We start from the raw sequence: 25263 nt of genomic DNA, 5'->3' as shown, positions 1-25263 counted from the left end.
ATTCTGGTGCTGTTTGTTTTGTGGAAATCCATCAGAGTAGGGTCTGACAATTCCCTGTATGCCAGGCATAGATTTCCCCTCAAAAGCCTGTAGGAGACAGAATACAGGGATAGGGCCTTGAGATGGTCTGCACAGGACATTTTACTTACACCCTGCATTCTTTTAGTGAGGAATCTCTGTGGACGTTCCAGTTATTGGACATGCCTGATTAGGTACATTCCAAAGAGGAATTCATCAGCTAATCAAAACCATGAGAGTTGGCTTCTATGGTCACACATTTTATTTTAGCTATCCTACTGTATGAGTAAATGACAGCTTACTTGAGTAAGTAAGAAACCATTTAACAGACTGACCTGTGTTAATCCACTGCTGCAGGTTGTAATAACAATTGTTTGCTGCAGCACTGATGATGCGTAAACTGTAGCATCATTATAAAAAAAAAATGAAAGAAATTATCTGGGCATGCAAAGATACCACTGTGAATGCTGCTGCCTTTGTGCCAAAAATAAAATACAAACACTAATTTATTCCCCTGACTGTCCCCGCACTTCTATTTGCAATAAATGCTTAGTATCTACTCAGCATGACCTGGGTGAAGAAAATGATGTCTGTGTCTTTTGATCCATGAGCTGTGAGTTATGGAAGAGAAAAGGAGGTATATAGTGAGAAGTTAATGGGACTGGGTTTCATCATCTCACTAACTGCACACTGGTGTTTCTACTGGCTCTTGGTATTTTTTCCCTTCTGTGATGGTATTCAGTCCTTCCTCCACCCTACCCCGCTTGTTAAGGGGTTGAAGGATATGGCAGGCAAAACTATTTTCTGATCTGAATCAATCACTTCATGATAAAAGGCAGGCTCACTACTGAAATATTGGCAGTCAAAATTCTGTGTGCCGACAAGTTTAAAAAAAAAAAAGAATAAAGACACAGGAAAAGAGTGAATCCCAGAAATCTCTTTTCTCCTTTAAACTTTTTGCTGCCTGCACTCCCCAATGTGGGGGACAACCCCACCTATACCCCTGAACTTAATTATATATATACTTTAGACATAATCAAACAACATTAGGAGCAAAATCTGTCTTGAAACCAATAAGTTGCAGTTTAAAGAACTGCAAACTTAGAACCAGCTCCAATGGGGCATGATTCAGAATGGTAAGTGCAGTCATTGTAATTTATATAAATAGCATTATAAAATGACAGTACCCAGCTTTAGGGCATTGGTTAGGGTGCAGCTGATGGCATTCAGGGCATTTATCTCAGTGTACTCAGAGCAGCACTGACAAAAGGAACTCACAGAGACACATTGGTGTTTAACTGACTTTTAATGTTAAACCCTTTGGTGAATTCATCTGATTTGTACATTTCATGGTATCAAAAATATGATTCAAAAGATACTCTAATATGACTTACCTTTGCCTTTGCATATGTAAATGGTGCACTTTAGACAGATACAGTCTTGCTTAAAGCATGTTCCTGCTTCATTCACACTATTATTAAGAGTTTCAATAAGGTATGACGCATTCCAGGACACATGTTTGCATTCATATGATTCCTGAGAAGAGAGAAAAAAGACAGAGAAAAAAAGAAGAAAACATTAGAATGAAAATGAAAAATGAAAAAAAAATGTTGCATACTGCTAAATATGTTCTAAGTTTTATTATCAATTATATTGTAAAACAGTCCATGAAACTTTATTTGACCTAACCTGCTTCTCTTTCTATTTCCCTGTGATTACATTTTAAAATTCCCATCATGCAGTATCTGATATACCTTTCCCATACATACCCTTCTCCTCAAACACACCTCTACATCAAAAACAACCTTACTTCAATAAAAATACAGCTTTGCCATCCCACAATTTCATAAACATGAGGCAATAAAACCATATCCTGTGTTAGATTTGTATTTCCTGTGGCAAACTATAAGCTATACTTTTATGAATCTGGAATTGCATCTTCATCTGCTTTGGATCCAATCTCAATAAAGCAACTCCTTCAATGAAAAGATTTAAATATTCTCATCCAAAAGGTGGGCAATATGCTGCCCCACAAATGTAGAGGCGTTGTTGTAATAAAATAAGTGAGCAATGCTGCATGTGCGCATTCTATATGGTTCTGCAGTTTCGTCTGTTTAATGCAACTCTAAAATCTATCTCAATTTTAATTAAAAGCAGTGTACCATAAGGGAAGGGAGCTTGTGTGACCCAATGCTGCCCATGTAGTAGTATATCTATATCTATCTATCTATATATATCTATATCTATATATATATATATAGGTGCCTGCCGATGTTGGTGGTGGTGAAGTCACAGGAACACCTTTTCAAACAAGTGACAGACTCACCCAGTACAATCAAGCAGAGATAGTTCCCAAGATTTTCTCAATTTAAGCAATTAGTTTTGACAGGTTGGCATTATCATGGCATAACAGCATAGGAGCACAGAATACTTCATTCTAATTATAACATTCAATTTGTTATTTATTTCACACCGCCTAAAGAGATTTATACAATAATGGCTCATTACTATTAAAAATGAGCATGCTGATTGGCCAGCCCAACCAGCTTCCCCACTGTAAGTCAAGCATATACTAAAAGAAAATAGTGAGGCCTATGAACTACCATTGAGCAGCCAGACATTTCTATTTACACATACTGGAGGACATACTAAAATATGAGAAAAATCATGTACTTTCTGCAAAACTAAAATAGAAACATACCTGATTTTCCTCATATTTTTGTGCTGTCCCTGTAAATGTCTGATTTTCTCAGTTAAAATCAATAAATAGATAAATAAACAAACAAACAGCAATATAGATTCTGTTTTACTCATCACTTCTCCTGGACTGATGTACTGTGCAAGCATGGGAACGAAGTCCCATACACATGTGTAGTACATCAGAATATTGAAGAACACAGGTCCCCTTATGCAGTCTCATTATTTAAGAAAGGTAAATAATTTCTTTCTTAAATAATGTTATTGTATCAAAGCAATAATCCACTCCTGCATCTGGGTATATCAGGATTTACCCTTGCACATTCATGGATTATTGCTTTAATAAAGCTCATCTCTATCACTTACCGCTGAATTCTTGGCAGTATTAAAGAGAGCAGCAACAGAAAAAAAAATTGCATCAGTGAAGCGACAAATCTGAAATACTAATGAAGCCCCATGCAAGCCCCTAGTGTGTACTGGGTATTGTAGTCTTTGCTGTACACACCCTGTTACTTTAAAATACCAGGTTCAGTTCTGAAGGGAAAATGAAGCCTTGTTAATTTAAATTTTTTTGCTGATGACCATTGTGTTTCTACAGTTTGTAAAGATTAGTGAATCTTATCTGCACCGTTTTCATGCTTGTCTTACAAAACAGAAACACGGCATTAAAAACAGGGCACACAAATTAAAAAATATAATACTTCTTAACAAAGTTAAAAAGGCAGCAGTAGGAGGAAATGTTGATTTTTCTTTATCTTTACCACAATTTAAATATGTAATGATCTACACATTCTTGTCTCTTAATAGTTGCCTTTTTTCAATAATAGCATATACTTGGAAAGTAAGACGAAGAGAAATGCAGAAAACTTGGTTCCACTGACATAACGTGGATAGCACTTACCATTAGTAAGTAGATGATGATGATGATGGTATGGATTTGGAAGACCAGAACATTGTGCATCTCATGTGAGAACTGAAGAATGGGCAAAGGCAGAGATCAATACCATGGGACCCCATAACAGAGTAGGGGATGTCAGACTTTCTTAGCTTTGGTTAACTGTGATATTTAAAAGAAGGTAACATAAAGTCTGTCCACAAGATCAGTAGCTCACAGTGCAAGGTTTGGATTTTAGTCCTGCCTTCTAGTCATATTCTGGTTCAGGTTTGCTTGTTCACCTCATACCTTTGTGAGCTTTACTCTATTTTCTCCTAATTCACAAAAAAAAATACGCTAGCTGACTGGCAACACAAAATTGTCATTATATAATGACAAAAGAATAACAAAAAAAAATGAACTCTGTTGTGCGGAATAATAATGCTAATCACCAAACCAAGAAAAAACACCACTTGGAAAAGTATGCTGTGTGATGAGTCTTTTAATAATGTGGTTAAGTGCTGTCGTCATCTAGGGTCATCATAAAAAATAAATTAAATTAATGATACTAATTGCATAAATACCCTTTTAAATAAACACATCCCTAAGACACATGACTTCTAAACAAGTCAATAAAAAATAAATAACTACATCTAAAATCAATCAAAAAAAATTACTTAAACAACTTGTAAAGTGAACTCATTTTACATAAGATACTTGAACTATAAAAAACTATGAATTAGTCTATTTGCATTTAACACTCTACTTTTTATTAAGAGCCATCTTGTAATTTAAATTACTATTCAACCCATGTGTGCTATAGGCATAAAACAAAATTTGCCATTTTAACTCTCTGTATTCCAACTCACCCTCTCTGTCACTGCTGGAATCAATAGGAGAAAACACAATTTTTGAATTTCTTACATTCAACTAAATATTTACCAAAAGTGCTACCCATGTTTTTCTTGTTTTGGCTGTGTACTGATGTTTATAAACACGTTTTCTAAATTCCCTGTTAGTTTTCCCAATGTTAAATGACTCACAAGTAGAGCACTTTGCTAAACAGTCTACAAACTCTGAAGCACAAGTTAAAAAAAAAAACTGGTATGAAGTAAATTCGGTCAGTACTAATGTCTATAAAATATGGACTTTCTGACATATATCAACACATGGAACAATTATAAGAACTAAAAGTCCCCCTCTTCTTGTCTTCACACTTCTGCCCTCCCCTTTCTATTAATGATTTGATATTTTAACCCTTTTTGTTAATAAAAACTGGTTTATTTCTCACTACCTTGCTGACATACTCACTTGCACCCAATATTCTTCAATTGTTTTGTATTTAAGTTTTTGATAGCTTCACTGTCCAAAGGAAAAAACTAAGGGCATGGAAAGAGACAAATCTTGGTAATTGTGGTGTTGGACTGTGTCCTTATTCGTACCTTCCTTTTCTATAACCTTTGGAACTGATATTGTGTGGATACCCTCTGTGTAAGAATCTATTGCGCAGTGCTCTTGAAAAGCTATCCAGATGTTCAACATATGTAGTTAAACATTGTAACCTTACAAACTGAACCTTAATAATGCTGTGCTTCAAGTATGAGGGACGCATACTAGAACAAAGTAAAATGGCATTACTGGAAACATTTTTGTAACTAATAACAGAATATAATCTGTTGCCTTGTATTATATAAATGCAATTACAAATAATACAAATATAATTATATGTGAAATAGTGAAACATGTTATAGTGCTGACAGGGATAAATGCAGTTCATACGAGAACGTTCTCACTTTTTAGCTAAGATGTGTATATAGAGATAATTAAAATCCCTTTTTGTAGCCAATCAAGGAGTTGGCAAAGCAGAATTAAGTCAGTTCACTGCAGCCCTTCCAGAGTTCAGTTCTTCGTGGCATTAACAGACAAACAAACACTTACAGTCTCCTCTTTGCTCTTCTCACGCAGGTAGTGGGAGGTTTACTTATTTCTTCAGCAGCCCCTTCCCCGAATAAACTTCAAGGACACATTACAGACATCAAATTTCAGGGACACTTTTCTTCCTTCTGACTTAATTCTCCAGAAATTGCTCTATATAGTATAATCTTATCTCAAGTCAAGATTCACAGATTTGATTCTGCCTTTTATTAAATTGTTTGGGAAATGTCAGAAGTAACCAGACTCACAATGTACTGCTGTTTTCCGTTATAGTTTAATATGTCCAATCAGCTACACTGTCTGTGATTATTTCAATTATATTATAACATAGCTAGAATACAGTATTTGCTCCTTATTAACTATGCCATAAACAAACTCTACAACAGAAGAAAGAAACTGTTACAAAAAAGAGTAAAATCCCATGACTGGAGAAACTCCCCGGTCAGCCTCAGTAAGAAGCTGAGATCCCACATAAAATCCTCCAAAGCTAGTTATGAAAACAAAACCACCACTGACTCTAAAGACAACCGCAAAGCATTCTATAGCTATGTCAAGAATCTCAATGGCAACACTCAGATCTGCTCTGAGTTACAGCACAATGGCACTAAATATACAGAACCAACTGATATTGCCAACATCCTGGCAGATAGGTTCAGTGCTAACTTTACCCCCTGTCATCCCCTAAAGGGCTCATCTCTATACCAGAAGAATGCAAAGTTCCTGTAATCACGGCTGCACAGGTAAAAAACACACTATCCAAAGCCAAGAACACAGCATCCATGTGACCTGACAACATCCCAGGCTGTGTTCTACATGAACTACAGAATGAACTGACATCCCACCTAAGTACCATGTTCAATCATAGCCTCACCTCAGGCTATGTGTCCACTGAATGGCACACAATGATGGTTATCCCACTCCATAAAGGGGGAGCCACCACGGACCCCAAAAACTACCGCCCCATTAGCCTAACGAGCCTGGTCTGCAAGGCTATGGAACGTATCATCATGGAACTTATAAACAATGACATTGGTAATCTACAAACTCAGGATCCCACCCAGTTCAGGTTTGTAAAAGGCAGATCATGTCTCCTAAGCCTGATAGACTTCTTTGAAGCAGTCATCAAAGCCATAGATGAGGGTAAGGTGGTTCACACAGCCTATCTAGATCTCGCCAAAGCTTTCAACACCATCCCCCACTCTGGAATTATAGATAAACTCACTAAACTAAGTATAAATCCCTATGTCACAAGATGAACAGAACCCACACTGTGATGTGAAAGTAGCAGACTCCAAATCCAACTTCAGACCAGTGACAAGTGGAGTATTTTATTTATTTATTTATTTATTTACATTTGTTGACCGGGAGTGTCTGACTGGACGTAGGTCCATTTTCAGCGGAGGCCCTTTACAACATATTTACAGATGAAGAACATAGTACATCAGTAGACAACTAGAATCTTTACCTGTGAAGTACATAACAGACATTAATAAATCTTACAATAAGAAGTTCCTGCTGTATAATAAGTACTAGGCTTATGAGCATCTGAGCTTACTATAATCAAGGTAGTTAGTGGAGTGGAAAGAAAGGTAGTGGTTGGATGGGGTGGGTGATATTAGAGTGGGAGTTGCAAGGGCATAGCCAGCATGTTTTTAGGTGTGCTTTTAGTAAAGGTTTGAAGTGGGTGCATGATGGTATGGAGGTAACTGTGGGTGGGAGGGAGTTCCATAATTTGGCTATGGTGCAAGAGAATAGTGCTTCACCAGCAGAGTTATTGGCTTTAGTGATCTGCAAGTGATTTTTGTTGCTGGATCTTAGTGGTCTGGTGGTGCGATAGGGTTGGAGTAGATTCTGGAAAGATGGGACATTTAGTGGATGGTTTACTAGTTTGTGGGCGAGTGAGAGTTGTTACCATTGAAGGTGGTAAGGGAGTTCAAGCCAGCCCAGTTCAGCAAATGAGAGACAGTGGTGACTACAGCAGGATGCCCCTGTGGTGAATTTGGTGATTTTGTTGTAGCAGGTCTCTAGCTTGTTTAGATCGCATTGCCTTAGGTTGGTATATATCGGAGAGGCATAAAGTAGGGTGGAGATAAGGTGAGAATTCGCTAGTGAAATCTTTGCTGCTTTGATGAGAAGTTGCTTATTTCTGTATAACACTCCTAGTTTTTTGTGGACTTTTTTATGGTCATGGATATGTGAATGTCAAATTTTAGTTTATTGTCTATTTCCACTCCTAGCAATTTGGTGTGTTCAGTTGGGTATATAGTGTTGTCTTTTGCTGTGATGTTAAAGTGAGAGTTGTTTTGAGTATGTTTGGTGGGTTGGAAGATGAGTAGTTTAGTTTTGTTTGGGTTGAGTATTAATTGGGCATCGGATAACCAAGTTTCAACAGAGGAAAAGGCTTCCTGTGTGACTTTCTGCAATGTGGGTAGGGACTGGGCAGAGCAGATGATGGTTGAGTCATCTGCGTATTGTATGAGTGTGCCATGTTTGAAAACAGAGAAGAGCAGGGGTCCAAGGATGGATCCTTAGGGAACCCCTATGGAGATAGGTAGTTGGGGAGATATGTCATTCTGCCATACAACAGATTGTTGGTGGTCAGACAGGTAACTCTGAAACCAGTTGGTGACTGATTAAGAGAAGGATAGGTTATTGAGGACAAAGATAAGTTGGTTGTGTGGAACCATGTCAAATGCTTTAGATAGGTCTAAGAAAGTAGCAGAGAAGAGATAGCCATTGTTTTTATGCTGAAGGATAGTGTTAGTAAAGGAGAGTAAGGCAGTGGTGGTGCTATGGTTTGGTTAGAAACCATGCTGATTATTGGAAAGGAGGCTGTTCGTAAGGAGGTAGTCTGAGACCTGAGAGTGTATGCATCTCTCTAGTATTTCGGAGAGTGGAGAGAGAATAGCTATGGGGCGGTAATTGGTTAGTTCTGTGGAGGGTCCGCCTTTGTGGAGGGGAATTGTATGTGATACTTTCCACAGTGTGGGAATGTAAGTTTCTGACATATATTGGTTAATCAAGATGGATACTGGGTAGGCCAGAGCATCAGCTGCGATTTTTAGGTATTCACTTGGGAAACTGTCTGCTGCTAATTTGATGGGCTTAAGTTTAGTTAAGAGTTTTTTTATGTTGGAGGTAGGCACAGGAGAAAAAGAGAAGGCAGTGGGGAGATTACTAGTTGAAGGTGTGGTTTGGAGGGGAGGGGGGTTGTGTTGTTTAGCTAGTTATAGTATGGTTTGTGTGAAGTGTGTGTTGAATGAGGTAGCAATATTTTCTGAGGAGTGAGGGGTGTTAGGAGGAGGGGTACTGACTTTACCTGGGTGGAGGATGGAGTTTATGGAGGACCAGAATTGTTTGGGGCTGTGTTGGGAGGAGTCTAGGGCAAACTGGTAGTATTGGAATTTGTCCTGTTTTATTAGCTTTTTGACTCTATTGCATAGTTCTAGGAATTTCTGTCTAGTTGAGGGGGTTTTGGTTTTGCACCAGTGCTCCCAGGCTTTATCCCTGTTTTTCATTTCTGACTTAGTGGTTTTCTGTAGCCATAGGGGAGGGTTGTGCTTTGGTTCTGGAAAGTCTTATGGGGGCATGGTAATTAAGGATGCTCAGGAAGGTAGTATTAAAAAATTGAACTGCGTCATCAAGACTGAGGTACTTTACAGGATGCCAGTTACATTCTTTGAGGGATGAGATGAATGTGAGTGGGTTAAAGTTTAGTTTTTTACGTGTTTGACAGTAGATGACAGGTTTAGCTTGGTATAGGTATTTTTTGAGTAGGAATGTTGGGGAGTGATCACTGAGGCTATCTGATAAGCAGCCTGTTATATATGACTGGGGGCTCTTACTGACTAGTATCCAATCCAGAGTAGTGTGCTTGCTGGAGTTTTTATTTATCCTGATTGGCGACTGGACTAGTTGAGTGAAGCCACAAATGTTTACATGATGGGTTGGATGGTTGCCAGAACAGGATTGCCAGTCAATATTGAAATCACCTAAAATGATAGTTTCTTGGGGGAGATGGTGGGTAGACCAGCTGAGGAGGTTTTCAAGTGAAGGGATGTTTTGGCCAGGTGGGAAGTAGCATCCAATTATGTTGATGGTTTTGTTTTGGTTTATTTTGAGGTTGGTATATATTATTTCTTCATTGCCTATTTGTGGAGCTGATGATTTTAAGATCTGGATGTTTAGATGCTGTTTAAATATTATAGCTACACCACCTCCTTTCTTGTTTAGCCAGTCTACTCTTACTATGCCATAACCGGTAGGGAGTATTTGCTCACTGGTAATGTGAGGTTTTAGCCAGGTTTCTGTCAGGATGACTATAACTGGGGAGTACATGTCTATGGTGGCATGGAGTTCATGGACTTTGTTGGATATACGTCTAATATTTAGGCTTAGTAGAAGGAAGTCATGGGGCTTTCTATTGGCTGTAATATGGGAGAAGTTGTGGTTTCTAGTCTGATTATGAGGATTGGGGTTGGAGATGGTAGGGCCAGGGTTGGGGTGGATGTCTCCACTTAGGGCTAGTTTGATATGCATGAGGTTATTAGTTTTCTCAGTTTTTGAATGTGTTTGTTTATAAGGGAAACTTTATGATTGTGCTCTGTGGGTAATAGGTATGGTGGGAGGGTTACTATGTTAAGTTGTAGGGATGCTTTATCTTTGAGTAATATAGTTGGTAGAATATGTGGGGGGTGCATAGGGATGGTTCTTGAGCTGGTGGGAGGGGAGCTGAGTGAGGGTGAGACATGAGTGGTGGTGTGAGTAGTAGTACAGTGGTAGTGGTTGAGTGGGGGAATGATGGAGCTTTGGTAGGATGTAAGATATGCAAGGAGAGTGCATGCAGTGAGCATAGGTAAGGTACGCTTTTACATGTTAGTTGAGGAGGTGTGATAGTAGTGGGAAGATGGAGGCGGTAGTGTTGGGTTAGTGCTGTGGTTGGCTATTGGAAAGATGGGAGGGGTTTGTGAGTGTAATAAAGGTTGGACCACAGGGGGTGGTAGGGAATAGGGGGCAGGGTGGGGAGCGAAGCAGGTAGAGACCCTGTTAGTTGCTCTTATGAGGGGGCTGGAGTTAACTGATAAATGAACATATGATAGTGACAAGGGTGGTTGTAGTTTTAAAAATGGTGCCTTCCACAAGTAATATTTATTAACTTTGGGATTGTCTTAAGGTAATAAACAGGGAAGGGGAGGGTTGATCAAGGGTGTGAGCAGGCAGTTCTTTTGTACTGCTGTTAATGAGCCAAACAAAGACACGTTTGTGTTTAAGAATCAATCACAATTGACCAAGGACTGCTCTGAAACTGTAAGTCATTTCATAACCATTTCTCAGGTGGAAAAACGGGATAATCTTGTATCAGTAGGCTACTGTGGTCTCAGTTTAAATTAACAAACACACAGTATTGATTGTTTTTGTTCTTCTCTGAATTGAGACATCACATCACTGTGCTGCATAGCCACTGTCATGTTTTTGTTCTTCTCTGTGAACTAATGTGACATCACATCATTGTACTGCATAGCCATTGTCATGTTTTTGGTCTTCTCTATGAATTAGTGTGACATCACATCATGGTGCTGCAGAGCTACAATCATGTTTTCAGACTTCTGTGTGAATTTATGTTACATCACATCATGGTGCTGCAGAGCTACAATCATGTCTTCGGACGTCTGTGTGAATTTAAGTTACAACACATCACTGTGCTGCATAACCACCATCATGTTTTTGGATTACCTTGTTAATTTATGTTACATCAAATCACTCTGCTTCATAGCCAACCTCATGCTTTTGGACTTTTGTGGGAACTTATGTTATATCACATCACTATGCTGCATAGCCACTGTCATGTTTTTGGACTTCTATGTGAATTTATGTTGCGTCACATCACTGTGCTGCATATCCCCCATCATGGCTTTTGAGTTCTGTGTGAATTTATGTTACCTCACATCACTGTGCTGCAGAACCACTGCCATGTTTTTGGACTTCTATGTGAATTTATGTTACATCACACCACTGTGCTGCATTGCCACCATTATGGTTTTAGTCATCACCATGACTTTAAATTACATCATACTCATGTTACATCACATCACTATGCGGGATAACCACCATCATTTTGTTGGACTTGTCTATGAATCTACGTTATCTCATATCACTGTGCTGCATAGCTACCATCACGTTTTTAGATGTCTCTGTGAATTTATGTCATATCACATCACTGTGCAACATAGCCAACATCATGTCTTAGACTTCTCTGTGAATTTATGTTACATCACATCACTGTGCAGCACAGCCACCATCTTGTTTTAAACTTCTCTGTGAATTTATGCTACATCACATCACAGTGCAGCATAGCCTCCATCATGTTTTAGACTTCTCTGGGAATTTATGTTACATCATATCACATCACAGTGCAGCATAGCCACCATCATGTTTAAGACTTCTCTGTGAATTTATGTTACATCACATTACAGTGCAGCATAGCCACCATCATGTTTTAGACCTCTCTGTGAATTTATGTCACATCACATCACTGTGCAGCATAGCCACCATCATGTTTTAGACTTCTCTGTGAATTTATGTTACATCACATCACAGTGCAGCATAGCCACCATCATGTTTTTGGACTTCTCTGTGAATTTATGTTACATCACATCACAGTGCAACATAGCCACCATCATGTTTTTGGACTTTTCTGTGAATTTGTGTTACATAACATCACAGAGTAGCATAGACACCATCATGTGTTAGACTTCTCTGTGAATTTATGTTATATCACATCACAGTGCAGCATAACCACCATCATGTCTTAGATTTCTCTGTGAATTTATGTTACATCACATCATGGTGCTACATAGCCACCATCATGTTTTAGACTTCTCTGTGAATTTATGTTACATCACATCACTTTGCAGCATAGCCACCATCATATTTTAGACTTCTCTGTGAATTTATGTTACATCACATCACGGTGCAGCATAGCCACCATCATGTTTTAGACTTCTCTGTGAATTTATGTTACATCACATCACGGTGCAGCATAGCCACCATCATGCTTTAGACTTCTCTGTGAATTTATGTTACATCACATCACAGTGCAGCATAGCCACCATCATGTTTTAGACTTCTCTGTGAATTTATGTTACAACACATCACTGTGCAGCATAGCCACCATCATGTTTTAGACTTCTCTGTGAATTTATGTTACATCACATCGCAGTGCAGCATAGCCAACATCATGTTTTAGACTTCTCTGTAAATTTATATCACATCACAGTGCTGCAGAGCCACAATCATGTTTTTGAACTTTGGAGTCAATTTATTTTAGAGCATATCACTGGCCAGCATCACCAACATCATGTTTTTAGGACTTCTCCTTGAACTTGGGTTATATCACATCATCATACTGCATAGCCACATTCAAGTTTTTGGACTTCTCTTTGAATTTTTGTTACATCTCTTCACTGTGCAGCATAGCCGCTGTCATGTTTTTTGACATGTCTTTGAATTTAAGCTGCAAGACAAAACAGTGCTGCAAAGCCACAATCAAGTTTTGGACTTCTGTGTGAATTTATGTTACATCCCATTACTGTGCTGTATAGCTACAGTCATCTTTTGGACTTTGGTGTGAATTTATGTTACATCACATTGCTGAGCTACATAGGCACCATTTTTTTTTGGATTTGTCTGTGAATCTATGTTATATCACTGTGCTGCATAGCCACCAATATGTTTTTGGACTTCTCGTTGAATATATGTTACACCAATTCACTGTGCTGCAAAGCCACCATCATGTTTTTGTATTTTTCATTGAATTTATGTTACATTGCATCAGTAATTCACTGTGCTGCAAAGCCACCATCATGTTTTTGGACTTTTCATTGAAGTTATGTAACATTGCATCAGAATGCTGCATAGCCACTGTCATGTTTTTGTTCTTCTCTGTGAATTAATGTAACATGACATCACTGTGCTGCATAGCTACTGTCATGTTTTTGGACTTCTATGTGACTTTAAGTTATATCATATCTCTATGCTCTATAGCCACCATCATGTTTTTGGACTTCTCTGTGAATTTATGTTAATTCACATCACTGTGCAGCATAGCCACCATCATGTTTTAGACTTCTCTGTGAATTTATGTTACATCACATCACAGTGCAACATAGCCACCATCATGTTTTAGACTTCTCTGTGAATTTATGTTACATGACAAAACAGTGCCGCATAGCCACCATCATGTTTTAGACTTCTCTGTGAAATTATGTTACATCAAATCACTGTGCTACATAGTCACCAACATGTATTTTACTTTTATGTGAATTTGTTCCATCACATCACTGTGTTGTATAGCCACAATCTTTGTTTTGGACTTCTCTGTGAATTTATTTTACATCACGCCACTATGCTGCATTGCCATTATCAGGGGTTTGGACTTCTGTGTGAATTTTAATTACATCACATCACTATTCTCCATTGCCACCATCATGTTTTTGGAATTCTGTGAATTTATGTTACCTCACACCACTTTGATGCATAGCCACCATCATATTTTGGTCTTCCCTGTGAATGTATGTTACGTCACTGTGCTGCATAGTCACTGCCATGTTTTTTGACTTTTCTGTGAATTTATGTTACTTCACATCGCTGTGCTGCATAGCCACCATAATGTTTTTGGACTTCTCTGTGAATTTATGTTACAAAAATCACTGTGCTGCATAGCCACCATCATGTTTTCAGACTTTTGTGTGAATTTGTGTTACATCACATCACTGTGCTGCATAGCCACCATCATGATTTTTCCACTTTTGTGTGAATTCATGTTACATACTTTCTCTGTGCTACAGAGCAGCAATAAAGTGTTGGGACTTCTCTGTGAATTTATTTTACATCACATCACTGTGCAGCATAGCCACCATATTTTTGGATTTCTCTGTGAATTTATGTTACATCAAATTACTGTGCAGCATAGTAACTCTCACATTTTTTTACTTCTCTGTGAATTTTTGTTACAACACATTACTATGCCGCATAGCCACCATCGTGTTTTTGGACTTTTTGTGTGATTTATGTTACATTACATCACTATGCTACATAGCCACCATTATGTTTTTAGACTTCTCTGTGAAATTATGTTAATTCACATCACTGTGCAGCATAGCCACCATCATGTTTTAGACTTCTCTGTGAATTTATGTTACATCACATCATGGTGCAGTATAGCCACCATTATGTTTTAGACTTCTCTGTGAATTTATGTTACAACACATCACTGTGCAGCATAGCCACCATCATGTTTTAGACTTCTCTGTGAATTTATGTTACATCACATCACAGTGCAGCATAGCCACCATCATGTTTTAGACTTCTCTGTGTATTTATGTTACATCACATCACAGTGCAGCATAGCCACCATCATGTTTTAGACTTCTCTGTGAATTTATATCACAGCACAGTGCTGCAGAGCCACAATCATGTTTTTGGACTTCGGTGTCAATTTATTTTACAGCATATCACTGGCCTGCATAGCCAACATCATGTTTTTAGGACTTCTCCTTGAATTTGGGTTATATCACATCATCATACTGCATAGCCACATTCAAGTATTTGGACTTCTCTTCGAATTTTTGTTACATCTCTTCACTGTGCAGCCTTGCCGCTGTCATGTTTTTTGATGTGTCTTTGAATTTAAGTTACAGGACAAGACAGTGCTGCAAAGCCACAATCAAGTTTTGGACTTCTGTGTGAATTTATGTTACATCCCATTACTGTGCTGTATAGCTGCCATCATCTTTTGGACTTTGGTGTGAATTTATGTTACATCACATTGCTGAGCTGCATAGGCACCATTTTTTTTTGGATTTGTCTGTGAATTTATGTTACATCACATCACTGTGCTACATAGCCACCAATATGTTTTTGGACCTCGTTGAATATATGTTACACCACTTCACTGTGCTGCAAAGCCACCATCATGTTTTTGGACTTTTCATTGAATTTATGTTACATCGCATCAGTATGCTGCATAGCCACTGTCATGTTTTTGTTCTTCTCTGTGAACTAATGTGACATCACATCACTGTGCTGCATAGCCACTGTCATGGTTTTGTTCTTCTCTGTGAATTGTGACATCACATGACTATGCTGCATAGCCACTGTCATGTTTTTGTTCTTCTCTGTGAAATAATGTGACATCACACCATGGTGCTTCATAGCCACTGTCATGTTTTTGTTCTTCTCTGTGAATTGTGACATCACATCACTGTGCTGCATAGCCATTGTCATGTTTTGGTTCTTCTTTGTGAATTAATGTGACATCACATCACAGTGCAGCATAGCCCCCATCATGTTTTAGACTTCTCTGTGAATTTATTTTACATCACATCACAGTTCAGTATAGCCACCATCATGTTTTAGACTTCTCTGTGAATGTATATCACATCACAGTGCTGCAGAGCCACAATCATGTGTTTGGACTTCGGTGTCAATTTATTTTACAGCATATCACTGGCCTGCATAGCCAACATCATGTTTTTAGGACTTCTCCTTGAATTTGGGTTATATGACATCACCATACTGCACAGCCACCTTCATGTTTTTGGACTTCTTAGTAAATTTATGTCACATCACATCACTGTGCTGCACAGCCACCAACATGTTTTTGGACTTTTGTGTGAATTTATCTTACATTACTTCACTATGCTCTAGAGCCACATTCAAGTTTTTGGACTTCTCTTTGAATTTTTGTTACATCTCTTCACTGTGCAGCATAGCCACTGTCATGTTTTTCAAAGTGACTTTGAATTTAAGTTACAGGACAAGGCAGTGCTGCAAAGCCACAATCAAGTTTTGGACTTCTGTGTGAATTTATGTTACATCCCATTACTGTGCTGTATAGCTACCATCATCTTTTGGACTTTGGTGTGAATTTATGTTACATCACATTGCTGAGCTGCATAGGCACCATTTTTTTGGACTTCTCTGTGAATTTATGTCACATGATATCACTGTGCTGCCTAGCCACCAATATGTTTTTGGACTTCTCGTTGAATATATGTTACACCACTTCACTGTGCTGCAAAGCCACTTTCATGTTTTTGGACTTTCATTGAATTTATGTTACATCGCATCAGTATGCTGCATAGCCACTGTCATGTGTTTGTTCTTCTCTGTGAATTAATGTGAGATCACATCACTGTGCTGCATAGCCGCTGTCATGTTTTTGTTCTTCTCTATGAATTAATGTGAGATCGCATCACAGTGCAGCATAGCCACCATCATGTGTTCCACTTCTCTGTGAATTTATATGACATCTTAGTGCTGCAGAGCCACAATCATATTTTGGACTTCTCTGTGAATTTATCGTACATCACATCACTAAGCTGCATATCCACCATCGTGTTTTTCGACTTTTTTGTGAATTCGTGTTACATCACATCACTATGCTGCATAGCCACTGTCATGTTTTTGGACTTGTGTGAATTTATGTTACATCAGTGGCATAGCCACCATCATATTTTCTGACTTTTTTGTGAATTTATATTACATCACTTCACTGTGCTGCATTGCCACCACCATGTTTTTGGACTTCTGTGTGAATTTATGTTGCATCACATCACTGTGCTGCATAGGCACCCTCCTGTTTTTGGATTTCTTTGTGATTTTATGTTACATCACGTCACTGAGATGCATTGCCACCATCATGTTTTTGGAATTCTATGTGAATTTATGGTACATCATATCACTGTTCTCCATAGCCACCATCATGTTTTTGGAATGCTGAGTGAATTTATGTTACATCACATCACTGTGCAACCTAACCACTCTCATGTTTTTGGACCTTTGTGTGATTTTCTGTTGCATCACATCACTGTGCTGTATAACCGCTGTCATGCTTTTTGACTTGTCTGTGAATTTATGTTACAGCATGTCACTGTGCTGCATAGCTACTGTCATGTTTTTGGACTTCTATGTGACTTTATGTTACATCATATCTCTCCATAGCCACCATCATGTTTTTGGACTTCTCTGTGAATTTATGTTACATCACATCCCTGTGCTGCATAGTCACCAACATGTATTTGCACTTTTCTGTGAATTTGTTACATCACATCATTGTGGTGTATAGCCACGATCTTTGTTTTGGACTTCTCTGTGAATTTCTTTTACATCAAGTCACTATGCTGCATTGTTATCATCAGGGGTTTCAACTTCTGTGTGAATTTTAGTTATATCACATCACTATTCTCCATTGCCACCATCGTGTTTTTGGAATTCTGTGAATATATGTTACCTCACACCACTTTGCTGCATGGCCACCATCATATTTTGGTCTTCTCTGTGAAATTATGTTACATCACTGTGCTGCATAGTCACTGCCATGTTTTTTGACTTCTCTGTGAATTTATGTTACTTCACATCGCTGTGCTGCATAGCCACCATATTGTTTTTGGACTTCTCTGTGAGTTTATGTTACAGAAATCACTGTGCTGCATAGCCACCATCATGTATTTGGACTTCTGTGTGAATCTGTATTACATCACATCACTGTGCTGCATAGCCACCATCATGTTTTTTCCACTTTTGTGTGAATTCATGTTACATAATTTTTCTGTGCTGCAGAGCAGCAATCAAGTGTCGGGACTTCTCTGTGAATTTATGTTACATCGCATTACTGTGCTGCATAGTAACTCTCATATTTTTTGACTTCTCTGTGAATTTTTGTTACAACACATTACTATGCCGCATAGCCACCGTCGAGTTTTTGGACTTTTTGTGTGATTTATGTTACATTACATCACTATGCTACATAGCCACCATTATGTTTTTAGACTTCTCTATAAATTTATGTTAATTCACATCCCTGTGCTGCATAGCCACCATAGTGTTTTTGGACTTTTGTTTGAATTTATGTTACATCACATCACTGCAAAGCCACAATCAAGTTTTTTGATTTCTGTGTGAATGTATGTTACATCACATCACTGAGCTGCATAGCTGTCAACATGTTTTTGGATTTCTCTTTGAATTTATGTTGCACTACATCATTGTATGGCATAGCCATAGTCATGTTTTTGGACTTGTCTGTGAATTTATGTTCTATCACATCATGGTGCTACATAGCCACCATCATGATTTTCCACTTTTGTGTGAATTCATGTTACATAGTTTCTCTGTGCTGCAGAGCAGCAATCAAGTGTCGGGATTTCTCTGTGAATTTTTGTTACATCACATCAATGTGCAGCATAGCCACCATATTTTTGGATTTCTCTGTGAATTTATGTTACATCACATTACTGTGCTGCATAGTCACTCTCACATTTTTTACTTCTCTGGGAATTTTTGTTACATCACATTACTATGCTGCATAGCCACCATCATATTTTTGGACTTTTTGTGTGATTTGTGTTATATTACGTCACTATGCTACATAGCCACCATCATGTTTTTAGACTTCTCTGTGAATTTATGTTAATTTACATCACTGTGCTGCATAGCCACCATAGTGTTTCTGGACTTTTGTTTGAATTTAGGTTACATCACATCACTGTGCTGTAGAGCCACATTCAAGTTTTGGACTTCTGTGTGAATTTATGTTACATTACTTCACTGGGCTGCAAAGCCACAATCAAGTTTTTTGATTTCTGTGTGAATTCATGTTAAATCACATCACTGAGCTGCACATGCCAACATGTTTTTGGATTTCTCTTTGAATTTATGTTACACCACATAATTGTATGACATAGCCACAGTCATGTTTTTGGACTTCTTTGTGTATTTATGTTACATCACATCAGTGTGCTGCATAGCCACCATCAGTTTTTTTTACTTTTTTTTTAATTTATGTTACATTACATCACTATGCAACATAGCCACCATCATGTTTTTGGACTTCTCTGTGAATTTATGTTATATCATGTCACTGTGCTGGATAGCCACTGTTATGTTTTTAGATTCGGTGTGAATTCATGTTACTTCACATCATTGTGTGGGATAACCACCATCATGTTTTTGGACTTCTATGTGAATTTATGTGACATCACATCACTCTGCTGCATAACCACCATCATGTTTTTGGACTTCTATGTGAATTTATGTTACAGCACATGCATTTGTTGTCATATTTACTGCTGATGATAGTAGACTGAAAAGTAACTTGTGGATGGGCAATTTTCTTGTGTCTAGTTAAGTTACCACATTTGAAACAGTGTGAAGGGTAGGTCTTATATTGTGGTTGTGTGACATTGGCAGAAATAATTTTAATGAATGCTGAGGTGCACACACACACAAACAAATGCATGCAAATGCACACAAACATATATATATATATATATATATATATATATATATATATATATATATATTTATATACTCATAGTTGTGCATACATGACTGCATGATGTATACTTATACATACCACATACCACTGTCACTATCTACAAACTCAAAAAAAAATCTGGTTTTCATGTAGTCATTTGCTGAAGTATGCTACTTACAAGTTTTTTTGAGTAATTAGTAATATGTTTAATGGCATTGGTGACGTTCTTCACACGATTTTTGATATCTTCCCCAGCAAATTTCAGACTTTCTTTTAAACTGTTTTCAATAGATTCAATGGCTTGTAAAGAATGACAGCAGTTTGTCTGAAAACAGAATCAAATATATTAGAATACATGATAGCTTTCTGATGTTCTTGTAGAGATAATCAATAAAATACATGATGAGTTGCATGATAATATAAGCACTACTTAAATTATGCAGCAGACTTTCCTATAATGATTTGATCACTTAAATGAGAAAGTATTACAACCTGCATTAGATCATATTTCAAGGTATAGCAAACTTAATTAATATGAAACCTTAAGCTGATCCCAAAACTTGTTAGTGGCTTTAACCCATAAAAGTGATCCGAGATAAAGTGATTAAAATGGTTCATTAAAGGATGATAAAGCACAGTTTAGTAAAATAAACATATTTATTAGAATCCAAACTTTCACAAAAAATGCCACGAGCGATGCCTTCCAACTAACACCGTTTATTAACTTAAACGCAAAAGTAAAAGACATTTTTCGTTCCGCTAAATTGCAGAACTTCTTCAGAAACAATTCTCTACTCACACAGGCGCTTATATTTATAATTTCTTAAGTATTTCATCCTGAAATGGCGCCAAGAAATGATACGCAAACGCACAATAGGAATAACAATCAGGATTTTCAGAAAGTCCCGAGAAAGAGGCAATGGAACAACAAGAAAAGGAATCAGAACAGAAGAAGATGACAGAAGAGAACTGTTCACATGAAGGACTTGAGATAATTACTAATAGCCAAAATGACTTTATTATATATAATTTTTCTTCTTTTCATGTGTCACAAGCTTTGGTTGATATTTTATCTAAGGGTCTAACATTTGTACCTTCTTGCAGGATGAATTTAGCAGATACTATCTGCGACCTTAAACTTTTTGTTAGGAAATTGAATTTTAGAACTTTATTTGGAGGGCAAGATGGAACTAATAATGAATTTAGGGTCGCAAGCTGCTATAACCCACCCCTTCATAATATACTCTCTAGTTTTGAAAGAATTTGTGAAATAGATCTTAGAGAATTAAATAAGAAAAAAACTTAATTTATAGATAATTTAAGTGAAGAGGAAAGACAGAGCCTTGATTGTCTGTTAAAAGCCAATATACGTATAATGAATCCCGATAAGGGAGGAGGCCTGGTTTTTATGGACATGCCAGATTATTTAAAACATATAAGGGATATTTTGTCAACAGACACATATGAATTAGCATCGTGTAATGAATACAATAAAGCTAATCAATTTATTAAAAGTTTAATTAATGAATTATTTATCGAAGCTAGAATTGATGCCCATTTGTTCAATTATTTGATGATAATAGCACTTAAGGCACCTTGTATTTTTGGAGTTCCTAAGATTCATAAGAATTTACAAAATCCCCCATTCAGACCAATAGTTGATGGAAGAAATTCCTCCACATATGCATGTGCTAAATTTGTTGATTCCATCTTGAAGAAATATGTAAAATTGGTAAAATGGATTTTAAAAGACTCTTGGTCATTCTTAGAAAGGTTGAATACATTCCCTTTTAAAGAAAATTATAATTTTCTAACTATAGATGTGAAAGAATTATATTCTAGTATCCCACATACTCAAAGAATTGAATGGGTTACTGCAAGAATGCGGCAACAGCATGCCTTAGAATCAGCGATATCCCTAATTCAGGAACTATTAGACATAATTTTATCTTATAATTTCATAATTTTTGATAAGCAATTTTATATCCAAAAGAAAGGAGTGGCAATGGGATCACCATGTGGTGCAAGCTATGCAAACTTAGTAATGTCATTTTGGGAAAATACATACCTTTTTCCCAATAGTTTGTTTCAAAACATGGTGAAATTTTATGTAAGGTTTATTGATGATATATTTTTAATAGTAGAAGGATGTACAGAAATGGCATTAAATTTGGTCGATGAAATGAATCATTCGAATGACTTTTTGAACTTCACATATAATTTTGATACGACATCTATTTCTTATTTAGATGTACTGTTGATAAAAAAACTATGAAAAAAATAGTATGAAGCTAGTATCTATAGAAAACCAACATATTCAAATAAGTTTTTGCATTACTCTAGCGCGCATCCTTTGCATCAAAAACGTTCAGTGTTAAAAGGACAAGTTGTCAGAACAGCGAGAATGGTAACAACTGACCAAAAATTTCAAACTGAATGTATTGTTTTAAAACATATGTTTCTGAACAGGGCATATCCAGAAGATTTAATAAAAAAAATAATTGCAGAAGTAACATCTAAAAGAATGAATGGGTTTTATACTGCTATTTTAACAGATAAAACTGAAATATCTATTAGTGGATTAAATGAACATGAACTTGCACCCTATTACCAGGCCCCAAATGATTTGCAGAATGTTCTAAATAATGAATTTAGTTTGGCATGCATTTTTAATTTTTGCTCTGATTATATGCATATAAGGGAGATTATATTCAAAAATTGGGCTCTGATTAATGGGGACAACACTTTGGGTCTTGACTTTCAGACAAAACCAAAGATAGTGTGGAGAAGGGCTATTAGTTTCAAACAAATGTTTCAAAAGCAAAAATATCCCTATATAAAAAACGTAGGAATGACACAATGTGGTAACTGTTCTATTTGTCATACAGTAGAGATAGGTAAGAGTTTTGTGGTTAATGGATATAAAATAAATATTACAAGAAAGTTCAACTGTATAACAAAAGGGGTTGTATATTTGGCCCAATGTCAGGCCTGCCCATGTTTCTACGTCGGTAAGACGGATAGAAAATTCAAAGAGAGAGTATTGGAGCATTTAAGATGCATAAATCAGTACAAAGAAGAAAATGCGTTAGCAAGACACATAATAATGTTTCCTAGCCATAAATTCAAGTTTAAAATTATACAACAAGTGAATCAAGATGAAAGAGGTGGACCTGTATCTCTAATGCTTGAAAAAATTGAACTATTATGGCAGATTAGGCTAAATGCATATATGTACCCGGGTTTAAATGATAAATGCAATATAATGTGTCTATTAAAATTAAAAAGTCAAATGAGATAAAGACTATGCATTTTAATTTTAATTTTATATTTATATTTAATAAGTAATTTTATCATATATGTATTTATATATTGTAATTATAAATTATAAAATTTAAATTACATATATGATTTGATCTGAATAGTTATCAAATTTATATATTTTTGGGGATATATATATATATATATATATATATATATATATATATATATATATATATATATATATTATTCTTTTATTGTATATATTTTTTATATATATGTATATTTTTTATATGTCCTTGATATTTCGGATAAATTGGGTGCTGTAAAAATAAATTTATTTATATATGAAATATCAGAAACTTCCGACTGTCTAAAAAGGTAATCTATAATGTCTAGTTCATAAATCAATTCTAATTTTAATTGTAATTTTAATGTAAATAATATTATCATGAATTTATGATTCAAGGGAGCTTGTGCGTGTATGTGTATATATGTGCGCACACATAGTGCATATACACATATACACATATATATATTTTTAATGTGTATAAATACACACACATATGATGATATATTTTACATATATACATACTTTTTAATAAAATGTATTTCATATATATGTATGATTTTAATATATATATATATATATATATATATATTTTTTTTTAAATGATAAACGTCTGAGATTCTAATTTCAGTTTTATGTGCCTGCATTCTATTTCGGAACGTGTTCACTGTTTGAGAAGTTTAAAATAATTTATTGTGTGTAAATACATTTTAAAGCATCGTATATTGTGGCTGGGATGGTTGAGATTTTAATTTATGTGCTTGCAATTTGATCTGAAACATTTTCACTGTTTTGAGAAGTTTGTAATAATGTATTGTGTGTAAGTGCAATTTAGAGCATCGTATATTATGGTTAAGACAACTTTAAGGAATTTAAATATTTAAATTTTAATTGATTCATTTTTGGCGCCATTTCAGGATGAAATACTTAAGAAATTATAAATATAAGCGCCTGTGTGAGTAGAGAATTGTTTCTGAAGAAGTTCCGCAATTTAGCGGAACGAAAAACGTGTTTTACTTTTGCGTTTAAGTTAATAAACCTTGTTAGTTGGAAGGCATTGCTCGTGGCATTTTTTGTGAAAGTTTGGTTTTGTTTTAAGTGCTTTTTGGAGATATTTATTAGAATACTTACACTTCTAAAGAATTCCTGACTGATTGATGAAATGAAAAAATAGCTAATACAAGCTATTAATCTGTCACTAGACTACACAATGTTTCAGGAGACAAACGCCATATTAACAAAGCAGTATGTACTATATGCGTAATATAGAAAAGTTTACCCAAAACTCATTTTTGTGTGTGCAAAAGTCTATAATAGTGGTTAAGATACATATAAATGCTTTTGTCAGAGTTTAGTGCTGAATGCAGAACAAAAAGGTAAAATTGAATGGGCAAAGCTGATATGACTTTTGTGAAAGTCCGTCTTCATTAAACTTAAAATTCAGATTTATGTGTGTGATGGTACATGCATAAGAACATGCAATGACTGTGGTATAACTGAAGAACTAGTTATTATCAACACTTTCTAACCCCAAGGAATACAGAAATGTTGCAAGGGCAAACGTATCTATAGGTTGCCTCTTTTCTTAAGAACTGCAGATGTTAAAATATTTATCTTAATTTTACCACTGAAAACATCTGTTTCACAGTACCTCTTATCCCTCTGCATTCCATTGTTTCTGCTTTCCATCATTTTTCCCCTTTTCTATATGCTACATCCCTTGTGTTGCATGACTCATTTACTGGGAATTACCATCACATTCTCAATGGATTCTACAAAAATAAGTTATACAAGCTTATGATTTACAAAGACAGGGAAGAAACTAAGAAGAGACACTGGGGAGATGTTGTCAAGCCAGGGACATGTAAGAAGTGTGTGTGTGTGTGTGTGTGTGTGTGTGTGTGTGTGTGTGTGTGTGTGTGTGTGTGTGTGTGTGTGTGTGTGTGTTTGAATGTGTGCATATGCATGTGAGACTGAATGAGGCAGAGGTGCCTATGCCAACACAATGCATGGGCTGCCACTTGCAACTACCATAGGAAAGTGCTGATCTGAATGTGCGGTAGGTATGGGAAATTTAGAGACATGCAAATT

General features: G+C 36.5%; 1 protein-coding gene across 11 annotated transcripts in view; it reads right to left on the bottom strand.

Moving 5' to 3' along the window:
* The window catches only part of LOC122791844, a 2266858-nt gene that overhangs the window by 388211 nt on the left and 1853384 nt on the right, over window positions 1-25263 (bottom strand). For all 11 annotated transcript variants that reach the window (XM_044059812.1, XM_044059813.1, XM_044059805.1 and 8 more), the window contains 2 exons: window positions 20020-20166; window positions 1413-1554 (listed from right to left, as the gene is read on the bottom strand). In XM_044059812.1, the coding sequence (XP_043915747.1) occupies window positions 1413-1554; window positions 20020-20166 (289 nt within the window). The remainder of the gene's footprint in view (window positions 1-1412; window positions 1555-20019; window positions 20167-25263) is intronic.

This window comes from Protopterus annectens, chromosome 17.part0 (assembly GCF_019279795.1).
Source record: "Protopterus annectens isolate FY-2018-M chromosome 17.part0, PAN1.0, whole genome shotgun sequence".
Lineage (NCBI taxonomy): Eukaryota > Metazoa > Chordata > Ceratodontiformes > Protopteridae > Protopterus > Protopterus annectens.
This window is presented reverse-complemented; position numbering and strand designations above follow the sequence as displayed.